Source organism: Colobus angolensis, unplaced genomic scaffold, assembly GCF_000951035.1.
Source record: "Colobus angolensis palliatus isolate OR3802 unplaced genomic scaffold, Cang.pa_1.0 Scaffold256, whole genome shotgun sequence".
NCBI lineage: Eukaryota > Metazoa > Chordata > Mammalia > Primates > Cercopithecidae > Colobus > Colobus angolensis.
The window spans coordinates 1,662,219-1,681,027 of record NW_012115777.1 but is presented as its reverse complement, the minus strand read 5'-3'; the positions used below and the strand labels follow the sequence as shown (position 1 = coordinate 1,681,027).

Here is an 18,809-nt window from a genome sequence, read left to right as displayed (position 1 = left end):
CGATATCTGGTATGTACCACCACTGGGTTTGTATCAGTGTTCTTGGGCTTCAGGTTGCCCTCAGCAGCAGGCAGCATTAGTGGTCCTTGGCTTCAGCTGTCCCAGTACTGTGCTTGCTATTGTGGACCTCAGGCTTCTGGCAGCACTCTTATGGCCATAATTGCCCTGAGATTCTGAAAGTGCCATGCTGGCCACAGCTGTCCCAGGCTTTGGTCTGCCCCAGTGCCATACCTGCTATAGTGAGCCCTAGGCTTCTGGCAGCACTGCACTGACTTCAGCTGCATCAGGCTGCTAGAGTACCTTAGTGTCCTTCCATTTGCATCTGCCCCAGGCTTCTTGCCCACTCCAGTGCTTCACCTGCCACAGTGGGCCCCAGGTTCTGGCAATGCCATGCTGGCTGCAACTGCCCTGGGCTTCTGATGCACTCTAGCACTACACCCTGCTGCAGGACTTTCCCAGACAAAGCCTGTCTATGAAGACTGTGAAGACTGAAGTAAGTGCCTATTTTTTCAAATGCACAGACATTGATACATGATCATAAAGATCAAGGAGTCAGGCAAACATATCACCAAAGGAAAAAAATAAGGTGCAAGTCACTGACCATAAATCAATGGAGAGGTATAAAATGCCTGACAAATAATTCCCAATAACGAAGGAAGCTCAGTGAACTTCAAGAAAACAAAATGAGAAAATAATATGACACCAGAATAAGACATTTAATAGGGGTTTAAATAATAAAAATGTATCTTGGAGCTAAAAAATACAATGAATGAAATGAAAAGTGCAGTTGAGAAAAATATAATAAAAGAAAAAATGCAATAGAGGGTATTAACAGCAGAACTGGTCAAACAGAAGAAATAATCTTTAATTTTGAAGACCGACTATTTAAAAATAGAGAAGAAAAAAGAATGAGAAGAAATGAAGAAAGCTCATGGGATTTATGGGACAGCATCAACAAAGCAAACAATCAAGCCATAGGAGACAAAAAAGAAGACAGAGATAAAGAGTGGGGAGCTTATTTAAAGTACGCCAGGTGCAGTGGCTCACATCTGAAATCCCAGTACTTTAGGATGCTAAGGCAGGTGGATCTCTCGAGGTCAGGAGTTCGAGACCAGCTGGGCCAACATGGTGAAACCCCATCTCTACTAAAAATACAAAAAATTAGCTGGGCATGGTGGCAGACACCTGTAATCCTAGCTACCCAGGAGGCTGAGGCAGAAGAATCTCTTGAACCCGGAAGGTGGAGGTTGCAGTGAGCCAAGATCGTGCCACTGCACCTCAGTCTAGGTGACAAGCACAACTCTGTCAAAAAAAAGACGAAGAAGAAGAAAAAGAAAATAAATAAATAAATAAATAAATAAATGGTAGTGGAAAATTTCTTAAACCTGGAGAAAGATGTAAATATACAGATACACAAAAATCAAAGGTCTCCAATTAAATTCATTCCAAATAAGACTACCCCAAGACATATACTCAAATTGTCAAGGATCAAAGACCAAAAAGAGGATCCTGAGAGTAGCAAGAGAAAAGAAGCAAATAATATATAAGGGAGTTCCAATACATCCAGCAGCCGACTTTTCAACAGAAATTTTATAGGCCAGGAGAGAGTGGAATATTATAAAACATGCTGAAGAAAAAACTGCCAACAGAGAATAGTGTACCCAGCAAAGCTATCTTTCAGAAATAAAGGAGAGATAAAGGCTTTCCTAGACAAACAAAACTTGTGGGAGTTCATTACCACCAGGCCTGTCTTATAAAAATACTAAGGAGAGTTCTTCAAGTTGAAAAAAAATTTGCTAATCATTAACACAAAAACGTTTAAAAGTATAAAACTTGCTGGTAAAAGTAAGTACACAGCCAAATGCAGAATACTATAACACTGTAATCCTGGTGTGTCAATTACTTAGAACTGTAGTATGAAGGCCAAAAAACAAAGTGATTAAAAATAGTAATAGCTGCAATAATTTTTAAAGGAATATGTAATATAAAATATGTAAATTTTGACATCAAAAATTCAAAATATGGACAGTGGAGGAGTAAAATTGTAGAGGTTTTTTCATGATCAAAGCCAATTTGTTATCAGCTTAAAATAACCTGTCATAACTATAGATGTGTTTTGAAAATCTCATGGTAACCACATAGAAGAAACCTCTAGTTGATACACAAAAAATGAAAAGCAAGAAATCAGACATACCACTAGAGAAAAATCATTCCCTTCCTGACAAGGGAAGACAGTATGAGAGAAAAGAGGAATAAACAATGTACAAAATAACTAGAAAACAATTAATAATATGGCAGTAGTAACTATTGATAATTACTTTAAATGTAAGTAGGTTAAATTCTCCAATCAAAAGGCATAGAGTGACTGAATGGATTTTAAAAAGATTCAACGAAATGTTGCCTACACTTCACCTGTAAGGACATACAGAATAAAGGAATGAAAAAAGATATCTAATGCAAATGAAAACCAAAACAAAGCATGAATAACTATATGTGTATCAGATCAAATACAATAAAAGGCGAAAGTTGTAAAAAGAAATAAAGGTAATTATATAATGATATAAAATGATCATAAAATATATATAATGATTATATAATGATATATAATGATTATAAAATGGTCAAAATTCAGCAAGAGAATATAATAACTGCAAACATATATGCACCTAACATTGGAGCACCTAAATGTATAAAGCAAATATTAATAGACCTGAAGGGAGAGATCAACTGTAGTACAATAACAGTGACTTAATACCCCATTTTCAGCAATGGACAGATCATCCAGACAGGAAATCAGTAGGGAAACATCACCTAAACTACAATCTGCATCTAATCAACCCAACAGACATATACAGATTATTCTGTCCAACAGCTACAGAATATACATTCTTCTCAACTGCACATGAAATATTCCCCAGAACAGATCATATGTAAGGCCACAAAACAAGTCTTAATAAATTTAAGAAGATTAAAACCATATTAAGTTATTATTTTTTCTGATCACAGTGATATAAAACTAGAAATCAAAAACAGAAGGGACTTTAGGAAAAATGCACAAATAAGGGAAATTAAACAACATACTCTTGAATAAATAATGGGTCACTGAAGAAATTAAAAAGGAAACAAACATTTCTGGAGACAAAAAATATTTCTTTAGACAAATGGAAAAGAAACACAATATAGCAAAACCTATGGTATACAGCGAAAGCAATTCTAAGAGGGAATTTTACAGAAATAAATGTCTATTTCACAAAAAGAAGAAAAATCTTATATAAATAGCCTAATGTTGAACCTCAAGAAATTAGAAAAACAAAGACAAACTAAGCTCAAATTTAGTAAAAGAAGGAAACAATAAAGATCAGAGCAGAAAGAAATGAAATAGAGACTACAGAAACAACAGAAAAGATCAACAAAACTGAGATAAACAAAACTGGGTTTTTGAAAAGTTAAACAAAATTGACAAATCTTTAGCAAGACTAAGAGAAAAAAGAGAGAACACTCAAATAAATAAGAAACAAAAAAGGAGATATTGCAACTGATACAATAGAAATACAAAGGCTCATGGGACTCTTATGAACAACTATATACTAACAAATTGGATAACCAAGAAAACATGGATACATTCACTGATACATACAACCTATCAAGATTGAATTATGAAGAAATATAATATCTTAATAGATCAGTAATGAGCAAAAGGATTGAATCAGTAGTAAAAAGTCTCCCATAAGTGAAGACCTTATATCTTCACTGCTAATCTCTATGAAACACTTGAAGAACTAATACCATTTCTTCCCCAACTCTTCCAAAAATGGAAGAAGGAATACTTCCAAACTCATTTTACAAAGCCAGCAAAGCCCTGGTAGCAATGCCAGACAAAGGTACTACAAAATATCAATTACATTCTTCACAGAAATAGAAAATCAATCTTAAAATCTGTATGGAACCACACAAATCCCTAAATAGCCAAAGCAATCTTGAGCAAAAATAACATTTCTGGAGGTATCACACTAACTGAATTCAAAATATACTACAGGGTTATAGTTTTATACTATAGAGCTATAGTAACCAGAACAGCATGGTACAAGAATGAAAACAGACACGTAGACAATGAAACAGAATAGAGAACTCAGAAAGAAATCTACACATTTACTGCCAACTCACTTTCAACAAAAGAGCAAAAAACCCACAATAGAGAAAGAGCAGTCTCTTTAGTAAATGGTGTTGGGAAAACTGGATATCCACATGCATAAGAATGAAACTATATCTCACAACATATACAAAAATCAACTAAACTGAATTAAAGATTTAAATATAGGATTCAAAATTATGAATCTAGAATAAAACACAGGATAAAAGCTCTATGATATGGTCTTGGCAACAACTTTTTGGATATGACCCAAAAAGTACCGTTAATAAAAGCAAACAGATAAATGGGATTATATCAAACTCAATAGCTTCTGCACAGGAGAGGAAACAATCAACAAAATAAAGGGACAATCTACAGAAGGGGAAAAAATATTTGCAAACTATACACCTGATAAGGGGTTAATATCCAAAATATATAAGGACCTCAAACAGCAAGAAAACAAATAACCCAATCAAAAGAAGGACAAACGACCTGACTAGACATTTCTCAAAAGAAGACATTTAAATGGTCAACAGAAATATGAAAAAAATTCTCAATATCACTAATTATTAAGGCAATGCAAATTAAAGTCACAATGAAATATCAACTCAACCCTATTAGAATGGCTGGTATCAAAAAATCAAATATAAGTGTTGGCAAGGATATGGAAAAAAGGGAACCCCTGCATACTGTTGGTGGGGATGTAAATTAGTACAACCACTATGGAAAATAGTATGGAAGTTTCTTTAAAAATTAAAACTAGAACTACCATATGATCCAGCAATCTTACTACCAAGTATGTATCCAAAGAAATGAAATCAATGTGACAAACAGATATCTGCACTCCCATGTTTGTTGCAGCATTTTTCACAATAGCCAAGATATAGAATCAACCCAAGTGTCTATCAGTGGATGAATGGGTTGTGGTACATCCACTTGAGAGATACCATTCAGCTATAAAAAATGAAATCCTGGCATTCATGACAACATGAATGAGCCTGGTGAACCTTGTTAAGTGAAATAATCCAGGCACAGAAACACAAATACTACATGATCTCACTCATATGTGAAATCTAAAAAAGTTGATCTCATAGAAGTGGAGAGTAAAATGGTGGTTACCAGTGGCTGTGGTGATTGAGGGGAGGTGGCAATTGGGGAGAGATGTTGGTCTAAGAATACATTTCAGTTAGAGAGGAGAAATAAGTTTGAGAGATCTTTTGTACAACATGATGTTTACTGTCTGCAACATATTTTGATACCTTGTGGAATAACTGAATCCTGTTAATTGACATATGCATAATCTCACATAGTTATTTTTGTGGTGAGAACACTTTATATTCATTCTCTTAATATTTTTCTGGAATACATCATAGATATATTTTTTTTGTTTGTTTTGAGACGGAGTCTTGCTCTGTCACCCAGGCTGGAGTGCAGTGGCTGGATCTCCGCTCACTGCAAGCTCCGCCTCCCAAGTTTATGCCATTCTCCTGCCTCAGCCTCCCGAGTAGCTGGGACTACAGGCGCTCACCACCTCGCCCAGCTAGTTTTTTGTATTTTTTAGTAGAGACGGGGTTTCACCGGGTTAGCCAGGATGGTCTCGATCTCCTGACCTCGTGATCCGCCCGTCTCGGCCTCCCAAAGTGCTGGGATTACAGGCTTGAGCCACCGCGCCCGGCCCATAGATATATTATTAATGATAGCTACCATGTTGTACAACAGTATGATTTTATCTGTCAATGTAAAAATAAAATTAAAAAATTAAATGTCACTGATTAGACTTAGTACTATACTTATCCAAATAAACTTAGGTCCAGTTTTTTTTAAATGACAATAAAGAAACTTTAAAAAATAACAATAAGATTTTTAAATGATGACAAATGAGTGACAGAAAATCAAACTTGCGATATTGAGAAAGCAAACTTTAACTATTGTTCAGAAACAGTCTTTGCAATGAAATAATTTCATAAATGCAAATCCAAAATAAATACAACAGAACCCATAAACATTAATATTCTTGAGAGAAACAGACATCGAAGAAAAGAACCTACCTATATTAAATATAAGCTGCAGACATTTTTTATAAACTGGATTTTCATTTATGAAGTATATTTAAAGACAAAAATAACATTCCATTTCCAAGAATATTGCATTTTATATCGGGATACTATCATTCCCATAATAATAAATTAAATGTAAATTTATAGTATATTAAAAGGAGTTCTGCTTTCTTTCCAATGGATGGGGTGTTTTTCAACCACTTATTTTTACCCAAGTACTAATATAGAATACTCACATGGAATTTTATGCAACTCATTCATAAACTTCTCCTTCAGCTTAGAAAAGGCATCTTCCTTTCCTTCTCCAGGACTGGCTGGCTCTGTGGCATTGCTTGGCAGAACAGTCGCGACAGTGGTGACCGGTGGGGCTGCCAGGGCCTCATGGTGACTCTCGCTCACCATTTTAGGTTCAGGTGAAGCTGTGAGGGGAGGGAAGCAAAGACAGAACAATTCAAAATGGCTTAACTGCTCCCACATCAAAGGCATCTCAGAGATGAAACAACATCAGAGGTGGCACCTGCTCACTGGGTAAATAGTCCATTATTAGCATATCGCTTTGTGTTGGTTCATGAAATATTTATGGAAACACAGAGAGTGAAGAGCTCTTCCCCAGAAGGTAAAGACCAGACATAGTTACTCAATAGTATCCTATTCCAACAATACTACGTATACTGTCAAATTTATTAGTTATTTATATAGCCAATTATTTGCTGTGTACATTTAACTTTTAAACCATATCTTACCAAAACGTGTATGAAACAATTCTTGACAAAATACATGCTCTATACTTTAAATATTTTGTGAAAAATAGAGAGAAAATATTTGTATTGGAAATGTTGATAAATAACATGCACTCAAAATGCTAGTGACTTTAAAAATGGTTATAAGTAATATCATTCATCATATTGATACTCTAAGATGTTATGAATGTATTACAGTAATTGGTTCTTGAATCTTATTTATTGATGGTAAAAAGTGACCTCAGTCACTTTTCTGACATTTATTGTAAACAATACTCTGATCAATAATTTTCTTGTCTTGTTGGGTAATTTTTTTAAGTCACTATAAATGTGGCATGGTTGATTATATACATCAAGGTGCTGCTAATGAAACACAACTTATAAGTTTAGTTATTTTACTTTATTTAGCTTATTTAATTAGAATATTTTATTAATTCATTCAGTTGTTCAAAGTATTTGTTTACCTCCCAAATATGCCAAAATAATTAATAAAATAATCAATAAAAACATCTTAGCTGTGAATTCAGAAGACATCAGTTCTCATCCTCTTCACTAGCTACCTAAACTTTAACAAGGCATTTGACTTCATAATTTATCTACCTTCAGAAATATGAAGAACTAAAACCTGCCCTTCCTAGATTTTTCTTAGAACACGTGAAGGTACAAATGTAAGGAAGGTATTCTAAGAGAGTAGAAATGAATGTATATTCTCCAATCTAAAAATATTCCAGACTTTGTAATTCTCCTACACGACTTAAGATTTCAGACTTTCTGAGGAAAGAATGTCATGATTTGGGGCAGAAATAGAGAAGTAAAGAGGCCTGGACAGGATTCATTTCATGTTCTCAACAGGAAAGTAGATGAACTTATAAAAACCTTTTAATTTGCAAAGACATGGAGATAATCAGCAAACAAAATTTTTTAAAAATTGAAATTTAGTCTGGGCGTGGTGGCTGACTCCTGTAATCCCAGCACTTTGGGAGGCTGAGGCAGGCAGATCACTTGAGGTCAGGAGTTCGAGACCAGCCTGACCAACATGAAGAAACCTCATCTCTACTAAAATATAAAAATTAGCTGGGTGTGGTGGTGGGCACCTGTAATCCCAGGTATCCTGAGGCAGGAGAATCGCTTGAACCCAGGAGGCGGAGGTTGCAGTGAGCCAAGATTGTGCCACTGCACTCCAGCCTGGTGACAGAGAGAGACTCCATCTCAAAAAAAAAAAAAAAAAAGGAAAGAAAAGAAATTCAAATGATGTGTGAGTTAGTTATGCATACTTACATATTTAGTGAAAGTACAATTGAAAATAGAATCATCTCAGATGCATAAGAGTTTTATTAAAACCTTAATCAAAATTCAGAGATTTTGGATCTACTTCCAGGAGATCATGGCTGAGGCTAACATCTACACATAGATAAGAATTTTTATTTTATAATTGACTAGTTCTCTCTTTCTCTTTTATGAGATAGGGTCTTGCTCTGTTGTTAGGCTGGAGAGCACTGGCGAGATCATAGCTCACTGCAGCCTTGAGCTCCTGGGCTCATGTGATCCTACTGGTCTCAGCCTTCTCAAGTATTCGGATTACAGGTGTGAGCCACCACATCTGGCCTCGTTCTCTTTTTTAAGTTTTTAATTTTCCATTACTAGCTACTAATATAATCCTAAAGGGTAGAATTGGACAGATATCGGCTCAGATCTTGTTTTTCAGTTTCTTCATTTGTAAAATGAGGATAACCAGACCAAATCTGTAAGGATTGTATGAGTATGAAATAATTTACACAAAAAATTTAGCATAGTGTCTGCCATATTAGTTGGTTCCATTGATCCATTGTTCCATTGATCCACTGGCATATTAGTTTGTTCCATAGATCAGTGGATCAATGGAACAAACTACCAGTGGCTCAATCAATTGATGGCTCAATTGATCTATCCATCCATCTCTAACGGCACTTGGCCTCCCAGAAATGTGGAAACTTTTTGTTTCCAACTCAAGTCACATCCCAGAAGCTTTTCCTGATTATCTGATTTTGTTCAGTTTAGGAGCCCATCTCCCTGGAAAACTTTGAAGTATTGTTTGCTCTGTTGATACAATTTGGGTGAAACTGTTGATGTTAATGATGTCCTAACTTTTGTATTTCATTGAGTCAGTCAGACTAAAATTGTACAAACACACACACACACACACACACAATTATGTACGTATTCAAAAAATTAATTTGTTCCTTTGCTGTGAGAAACACCGATGTGACACACATTATTACTTATCTCTGTACAGGATGGTTGAAGATATTTGAGGAATTATGGCTTACTGTAGAATTTAAAGGAAATGATTGAGTTAAATGAAAATAACTAAGTATAATAGCTCTGTCATTACATTAAAGGCATATTACTCAACTACGTTTCTGCATAATTTTTGTCCAGTTCTAGAGGTGGGATATTGTTGCTGGTCATTCAGACTGATGTTCAGCTGCTACCTCCAAGTGGCTACACAGTTGTTTCTAGGCTTTGTGTGTACTGATAGCTGGATCCTCCTTCACTTCTTGAGTTGTTAAATAGTTTTCATTTTACTCCAGCTTATACTTGGACATAAAAAATTTCTACATATAGTTTGAAAGACATAAAAGACTATAGGAACAATAAGACTTTTGCTAAATAGGGCCAACATTTAGAAAATGTTCTTAAAGTTACCCAGCTTCTTTTTTGTTTTAAGGAAGCAAAGAATGTTTCTATAATTTCCAAACCAATCCTCTATAGACATAAAATATCCGTGAAAGGTGTTCGTCAAAAAAGTAAGAGCTATAAGCTTTTAACTCTTACCAGCCAATGATCTTATCCCTATTGTTTCTTATTTTTTAAATAAAAAAATGTAAGAAATATAGACAAAGTTCTTTTTACTTAGTGCATACCACTGTGAAATTTAAAAAAATCATAAGATACAAAAATGTAGTGGGTAATTGAGGATCTAATATATTGACAAGGAAAGACTAAGGGATTGCTTAGTGTTTTATTTTTATTTCTTCATATCTTGAGAGATAATACTGTTTGTAAATAGCAAACCTAAGAATAATTACTCGGTTCTTGAAAATTCACATTTATGGAAATAAAATGCTTATCAGGAGGCATCATTTTGTGGATGATAAAATTAGTTGATTATTCAGTCCTGGCTAGTGTGATGACTTCATTTTTTATTTTTTATTTTTTTGAGACAGGGTATTGCTCTGTAGCCCCGGCTGGAGTGCAGTGGCACAATCTCTACTCACTGCAACTTCCATCTCTTGGCTTCAAGCAATTCTGCCTCAGCCTCCTGAGTAGTCAGTATTACAGTCACCCACCAACACACCTGGCTAATTTTTGTATTTTCAGTAGAGATGGAGTTTCACCATGTTGGCCAGGCTGGTCTCAAACTCCTGACCTCAAGTGGTCTGCCTGCTTCTGCCTCTCAAAGTTCTGGGATTACAGGCATGAGCCATGGCTCCCAGCCTGATGACTTTATATTCTTTTATGTACACAGTTTGCTTATTCAGAAAAAAAGATATTCTACTCAGTCTTCATAAAATAAGCTAACAGTTATTGAGCACCTGCTAAGTGGTTTAGACATATTAAAGCATATAGTAGTTTTTTTCATATTATTCCCATTAATAATTATCACCCATTTCATAGGTGAGAAAATTAAGTCATAGGAGGTTATACAGTAAAACCCAGACAGTTAAAGTCATACAGTAGTAATTAATGGAGTTGGGATTTGAACCAAGGTGTCTTAGCCACTGTAGTATCAGGAGACTTGGAAACTATGAGATAAGTATCTAACGTAATCCTGTTTTTTGAAGGAGTTTTTGGATACAACTCATAGTAGGAGGTTATTTTACATTGTCATCCAGTATACACACTCTGTCTGCCTAGATATTATATACTGAAGAGAAATTTCACATAAAAACACTTCTGTGAAATACTTGGATATATTCAATTCTACTCTGTTCTTTATCACTAAAAAATTCTAGTTGTATCTCAAAGTTGTGTACATTAGTTTCACAATCCACCCATGATTTGAGACCTGTAGTTTGAAAAATCACTAAAATAAAGGACATATTAATATAAAATAACATCAAAAGGAGCTAATACTAACTAATGATTCCATTTATTAGGCACCTACTTTGTGCCAAAATACTGTTGTTGATATTTAGGGAGAAAATTCTCAATTCCTATTACAACCCTGAAAAGTAACTCAATCTTATTTTACGGAAGTAGCTGGAGTGCGGCTTCCCCAGGACTAAGTGATTGGTCCTACACAGATTTAGCCTGATCCAAGGTTCCTTCTACTGGTCTACTCTACTAACAACATTTAAGCATCATTAAACAATTAAATCAGTACTGAAGAAGTATTTATGATTTTCTTTTGAATCTATTTGCCAGTAAATGGAAGACACAAGTCATCTTACTGAAAGGAAACATAGTGCTTAATTTTAGAGGCACAGTCATTTAGTTTGTTAAAGTGGAATTCAGCATCCTGAAATATACCAAGAAAAATATTATTGAATAGAAAATTAAATTATCTTCTAAAAGAAAGTCCAGCACAAGCAATTTTCTTTTTTTTTTTTAATTCTACCTTAAGTTCTGGGATACATGTGCGGAACGTGTAGGTTTGTTACATAGGTATACATGCCCTATGGTGGTTTTAAGCACCGCATGCATTAGGTATGTGTCCTAATGCTCTCCCTCCCCTTGCCTCCCACCCCTGACAGGCTCTGGTGTGTGATGTTTCCCTCCCTATATCCATGTGTTCTCATTGTTCAACTCCCACTTACGAGTGAGAACATGCAGTGTTTGAGTTTCTGTTCCTGTATTAATTTGCTGAGAATGATGGTTTCCAGCTCCATCCATGTCCCTGCAAAGGACATGAACTCATTCTTTTTTTATGGCTGCATAGTATTCCATAGTGTATATGCGCCACATTTGCTTTATCCACTCTATCATCGATGGGCATTTGGGTTGGTTCCAAGTCTTTGCTATTGTAAATAGCAGCACAAACAATTCTCAAAGAAAGAAATACAAACTCGTCTCCCTCCGAACAAAAACTAAAATTAAAAAATTTAATTTCACAAATAAAGAACTGAAAATTAAAATAACAGTGAGAAGACATTCATTTATAAATCTAGCTAAATATAGATAGTGAAGGTGAGTGTACAAGAAACTGGGCAATTAGGAAGGAGACTAGATTATTAGGATACTTTATAGATACCAAACTAACAGAACATATTGAAAGCTTTAGAAAGGGTCATTTTTCTTCTAGGAATTCTCAAAAAAAAATTAATCTTAAATGGAAATAAAAGCAATTTAATATAAGGATGTTTGTAGTAACATTATTTACAATATTAGAAGTACCAGAAATTATCCAACAGAGAGACCTCTTAATTATAATGATCTATAAAATGATGTTATAAAAATTATCTAAAAGGTAGCCATCTATAAACCTGGAAATACATGGGAGTGTTAGGTAAAAACACAAATTATGAGACAGCATATAAAGTGTCCAATTTTTCTTTAAAAAATCATTTGCAGAGAAGAGGCTGGAAAGATGCATTAAAAAGTGTTAGCCTTGTGGAAGAATATCCACTTTCCCCCTATATTTCTACATTCTCAATATATTGCAAACCTGAATTATTTTAAATTATAAAAAGAAAAAAATCTTTAAAACTTTTATTCTGGGGAAAACTGGATCTTGCAGAAGAGGTTTAATTTCCTAATGCCAGATTTTCAAAAAAAAAAAACAAAAAACAAACAAACAAAAAAACAAAAAACAACTTTAAAATGTAATTCAGAAGCTAAATCTCAAGAATGAATGATGCAGCTACATATTTAGCAAATATGTAAAATGGCCACTGGTTAAAATACAATGTAGAAAAGATATGAAGGTATCATTAAAGTTTATACTTTTGTTAGAACTAGAATTTGATCCAGCAATCTCGTTACTGGGTACCTTTCCAGAGGAAAAGAAGTCATTATATGAAAAAGATAGTTGCACAAGCATGTTTATAGCAGCACAATTTGCAATTGCAAAATCATGGAACTAACCCAAATGCCCATCAATCAACAAGTGGATAAAGAAACTGCGGTATATTTATATGATGGAATACTACTCAGTCACGAAAAGGAATGGGTTAATGGCACTTGCAGCAACCTGGATGAGATTGGAGACTATGATTCTAAGTGAAGTAACTCATGAATGGAAAATCAAGCATTGTATGTTCTCACTGATACGTGGGAGCTAAGCTATGAGGATGTAAAGGCATAAGAATGATTCAACGAACTTTGGGGACTTGGGAAAAGTGGGAGAGGGGTGAGAGATAGAAGACTACAAATATGGTGCAAAGTATACTGCCTGGGCTATGGGTGCATCAAAATGTCACAAATCACCACTAAGGAACTTACTCATGTAACCAAATACCACCTGTACACCAATAAGTTATGAAAAATGAAAAAAAAATGAGATATGAAAAATAGTTTATAGTTTTGTGGTATAAAATGAGGAAAATCAGGACTTTGGTTGCTATGACAACTTCCCTCTGTCCCCTTATAATTATTCTTCTTAATAGGACTTTAATTATACCTATCTCTAGATCTACAAATTAATATAGATTTCTCAGATTACATAGAAAGATAGTCTACTATGCTGTAAGAGCATCATGATTTTTAGACAAAGCATTACTTCCATCTCTATTTAAGTATTGTATTTTATAACAATAACATACAAAATTAAATCACATACAGGAGAAGGTCGAAAAAATATTACTAAAAAAATTCTTCTAAAGCAGAAAAGTCCCATATTGAAACTAACTCTTGGAATAATTATTAAAAAGAATCCGGGAGATATTATGGAAGGTGTTAGAGTATGTTTTGAGGCAAAGGGCAGAATGTAGTGATTTTATTCCATCCAAGTTTCCCTTGATCTGCTGTGGGTATAGGTAGAATCCATAACTGAGGGCCTTATTCACTTCTTCCTATGCCCTGTGGCTCTCAAGAATAAGGATTTCAGCCTCTTCCCTCAGCTTCTAGAAGTGCTGCCTGCTGATTGCTCACAGTCAAGGAGTCACTCTAAAGAAATTGCCCTTGACCAAAAGCAGCTGCCTTGCTGAGGGTTAAGCCCCCTTACCCAGGAATAGCCTTCACGCAATGAGTGGTGGATGCTGGTCTTGATTTAGTTCATCTCTGAAGGACACTGTAGGATCAGCTAAAGCCTGTTGTCTATGGCATATCAGTTCAGCAAGCCTCTCCCCTTCTGTACATCTGCTTCCTTCAGTTTCTTACATGGAGAACATTTCCTAGTAAACTACCTCTGATTGAGAGCAGGTTCCCAGGGAATCTGACCTATAACACCTACTCTGAAAAGTTTTTGGAAAAAAAAAATGAACCACTGTCAAAACTTTCATTTAAATTCTTTCCAAATCCAAAGATCCTTAGGCAGTTAAGTAAAGTCTAGCAGCATATCAAAATCTTCCACAAGTTTGCAGATGTTTGAATGTCAGGCTTGAGGTGTATCTTCTCTCTAGTTCTAACATAATTTCTCTTGAGGGAAGTAGGAGGGAAGCAAGAGATTGTACAGCGCTGTCACTATGGAGGAGAGCTGACTTATACGGCGGTAGTTCCAAAGAAAGGACTACTGATGAAAGGTTGTTTTTCAGACCTTGGAACAACTGGAAGCACAGCAGTCTGGCTAACTTAAAACACACAGGTGTCTGGATTCTTCTTCCCTTTTTCCCAAAATAGACCTAGTTGCCTCCAGATTTTACCCATTTAACAAGTCACAAAAATTTCCTCAGAGGTGTAGGGAGAATTTTTTAAAGTGTGTGCTTTCCAGGAAGTATTTCTCATAGTGCTTTTGCAAATTGAATATAACTGGGCCTTCTTAGGTTTACTTTAAGAATAGAACAAACATTCTTACCCGTTGTCACAAATCCCACAATACAAACATTGAAGAGGTGTGTAGAGGTGTTATGCTGAAGGTGTCTTTGGAAGAATGTAAGCAGAAGGAAATATTGTATGCTCACCAGCTGTCTTTCCTAAGAATTCCCTTTAAACGTCTCTGTTCCCCCTGGTTTCTGGCTCTATAGTGCTATATGTCTTCTCTCTTCCTTCTTCAGAACTTTTCCGCAGCTTCCGAAGCCCTATTGGCTTTCCTTCTCATATCCCTCTCTCCTGTCTGCCTCTCTCTTGCTCTGATCAAAATGCTCCAGTCTCCATTTTCTCTTATAACCTCTCCTTGGTCTTAACTTTTTCTTTTCTTTCTTTGATTATTGTTTTTCCCTAATGGGAGAACAACAATCATTTTTAGTTAGGTCTCACTTATCATGTACTAAAGACTTGATGTAAGTAATGAGAATTTAGTGAGCTTTATGCTTTGTGTGGAGTTGGAGAACAGGAGAATAAGATATAAATTCACACCATTAAAACAGCCCATGAATTTCTGCTTGCTGACCCTTCCTCCCATTATGGAAACTCAAATATGGCCCCACAATGGCATCTCCTGAAACCAATAGTGGTAAATTACAACTCATAGTTATCTTCTTGACATAGGTAATTGGGAACATGACTCTGATTTCCAGGAAGCAGATGGGAAAGCATGAAGAAGAAGTAGCAAATAGGACCAGGAATTAGGAAATTTGGGTTCAATAGGATAAGTGCAGAGAGATGCAGCTGTAAGTTTCTCAAAATGAACAAATAGCTTAAAAGGAAAATGTTTCTGTTAAAAAACCAGGGGTTAAACTGTTTAAGTAGCTAGTTAATCCTACTTCTAGAGGTTGGAAAACTGACTTACCAACTTGCAAATTTCATATTGTTAATGAGAATTCTTTCTTGTCTTTTTCTTATGTAAGGCAATTTAGTTTGCTAAATTCTTCAGTGTTCGTTCCCCACCAACCCTGTCTCTTCAAGCTGAGCAAAAGCTCAGGAGCCATCTTTCTTAAAGGTGGAAGGAGACTTTATATTATATTATATTAAGAATTCAGCTGTTTTCCCATCCAACCCTAATTTTCATTGTTTAAAAATCATAATAACATCCTGTGTCAAAAAGTGTCATTTTATTTTTCTAGATTTATTTCCAAGCTGGCCCAACTGGTTTAACATCTCTATATCTTTTTTTTGTTTTGTTTTTCGAGCTTTGTTTTTCACTGCATGTTCTCACTCGTAAGTGGGAGCTGGACAATGAGTACACATGGACACAGGGAGGGGAACCACACATCGGGGCTTGTCAGTGGGGCAGGGAGAGCATCAGGACAAACAGCTAATGCATGAGGGGCTTAATACCTTGGTGATGGGTTGATGGGTGCAGTAAACCACCATGGCACACGTTTACCTATGTAACAAACCTGCATGTTCTGCACATGTATCCTGGAACCTAAAATCAAATCAAATTAAAACAAACAAAAAACTTTGTTTTCTCTGAGGAGAGATGGATGTAACCCTTGATCCTAAAGATGGTGGGTGGGAGATGTACTCAAAGTATGAAATCCAGTGTGTGCCCATCGGTAGCTCCTTTTCAGTAAAATTGTTCTCACGGCTCTGAAGGTGGAAACGAGCTCATGTACATTGTGTGACCACCCCCTACAGCATAGTCACAGCAAATTTAAGGAGGAATGTGTACCTGATTCAAGGGCAGCTCATTGGACTGAGGCCAATGACACTGTTTAGCATGAAAAGGTGAGCTGGGCCAATAAGAATCATTCCCTAGAAATTTAAACTATGAAAACCTTTGAAAAACTAAGGCATAGAGAAAAAAATAAACATGCTCATTGTCACAGAGTTAATAAGTGGTGAAGCCAGGATTCCAGTATGGCTATCTGATCCCAGGGCTCACATCTGTGATCACTGTGTAATGTCATCCTTGCAGTTACTCCACTTCCGTTGGCCTGGTTTTCACCTCGATCTGAGTTTCAGTATGTAGTATCCCACAAATACTAACACTTGATGATGATCTAAGTATCTGCACCTTATAATCAAGAAAGTATTGTGAGAAACAAAACCTACTGTGTGGAGTCACTAGTCTTGTTAGTTTCTGGATCATTTGAATTTATAGCCAGAAGTGATGAATTTTGTCAGTAACTCTTCACTCTGCATTCCTAACTGTACATGGAAGGAAGACTGTTAGAACTGACAGCACTGAGTGATGTGGGATCCTATCATGGAAGCTAAGGAAAATGCCATGGAGACTGATAGTTGAGTGATGGATTAAACACTCGACTGAATACATTCTTTCACAGTATTTTTTTTTCACATTTTTTACATCTCTGAAATGGGGATTTTTCTTAAAATCTGTGGTATCTTACTATCACTGCCTGCCAGGCCCAGTTGTCATTTGCTCAGTGTAGACTCAACACAGGTATTATTCCTATTGATGTTCCAGTCAACAAATCACTCAAAGGTGACTTAAATAAAGGATCTGCATCTGGGTTGTCATCTGAAACCTTCTAATATTGGCTTTACCATCAAAACTAGCAGAATGAGAGTCAAGCAATTTAGAAGATTTTGGAGGCAACGGTAAAGCAATATTTGCAGAAATGGTATGTGAAAAAAAGAGCGTTATCAAATCTGAGCATTGAGAACAGATTTAGAAATTTGAGAAATTCATTAACTAATTTATTTTGCTCTTATTTTTGTTTTTGTGTGCACAACGGTGACAAAATGAAATCTGTCTAAATAAGTAAATAATCTTTTAATACAAAATAGAAATTCAAATCATATGAAACCATTTTTGAAATTGTTTTGCAACATTCTTTCTTAGTGCTATATAAAATAACGGTGCATCTTGTAATTAATAGTCTCTTAGAGTACATTAAATACATATTTCCTAAAGAATGAGGAGAAAATATGAGTATTGTTTATAAATAATGTATTGGAAAGGGAAAACTTTAAAAAAATTTAAATAAACTGTGTCTCGTTCTCAGAAGATCAATTACAATGTTATTTAGCAACTGTAGTCAATATAAATTTCAGAAGAACTAGCTAAAATAAAAATAAATCCATGAGCCAAGTGAAAACTATATTCATTGCTATGTTATTTTCCCCTTTGGACCTATATTATTGAGAATAAAAGAATGGAAACAAATAAGCAAAACATGTCCAAGAGAAAATTCAAGTACTGAATTATGATAATAATATACAGAAAATCAGAAGGTTTTATACAAACCTGAAAATTTTCCACCTACAATAGTGATATGAATCTTAAAAATGTGGTACATTAGAGTTGTAACTAAAACATATTCATTAATGAATTCACAGTTTAACATTGTTTTGCTGATAATCCACTTATGCATTCGTTTCTCTATAAATAAAATATTTTATCATTGCAGTTTCAAAAACTACATTTATTTTAAGAGTGCCACTGAATAATGTAGAATATTTTTGGCTTTAAAAAGCCTTCCAAGATTTTAGTAGGAATGGCAGGTTCATAATCAAGAAAATATATGAGTTTTTTTCAAATGCATTATAAAAACTTCAGGTGGATTTTACAGTGTTTTAAAAAATGTTATAACAGGAGGCCGGTCGTGCTGGCTCACACCTGTAATCCCAGCACATTGGGAGGCCGAGGCGGGAGGATCACGAGGTCAGATCGAGACCATCCTGGCTAATACAGTGAAACCCCATCTCCACTAAAATTACAAAAATGTAGCCAGACGTGGTGGCGGGTTCCTGTAGTCCCAGCTACTTGGGAGGTTGAGGCAGGAGAATGGTATGAACCTGGGAGGTGGAGCTTGCAGTGAGCCGAGATAGCGCCACTGCACTGCAGTCTGGGTAATAAAGAGAGACTGTGTTTCAAAAAAAAAAAAAAAAAGAAAGAAAGAAAAGAAAAACTTCTTTCTTAATACACTAAACTCAACAAGCAATAGATTCTTAAAG

General features: G+C 35.4%; 1 protein-coding gene across 5 annotated transcripts in view; it reads right to left on the bottom strand.

Moving 5' to 3' along the window:
- SYT1 (synaptotagmin I) overlaps window positions 1–18,809 on the bottom strand; it is a 605,454-nt gene that overhangs the window by 239,152 nt on the left and 347,493 nt on the right. For all 5 annotated transcript variants that reach the window (XM_011946952.1, XM_011946949.1, XM_011946954.1 and 2 more), the window contains one exon: window positions 6,423–6,605. In XM_011946952.1, coding sequence (XP_011802342.1) covers window positions 6,423–6,588 — 166 coding nt within the window. In that variant the 5' untranslated portion in view covers window positions 6,589–6,605. The remainder of the gene's footprint in view (window positions 1–6,422; window positions 6,606–18,809) is intronic.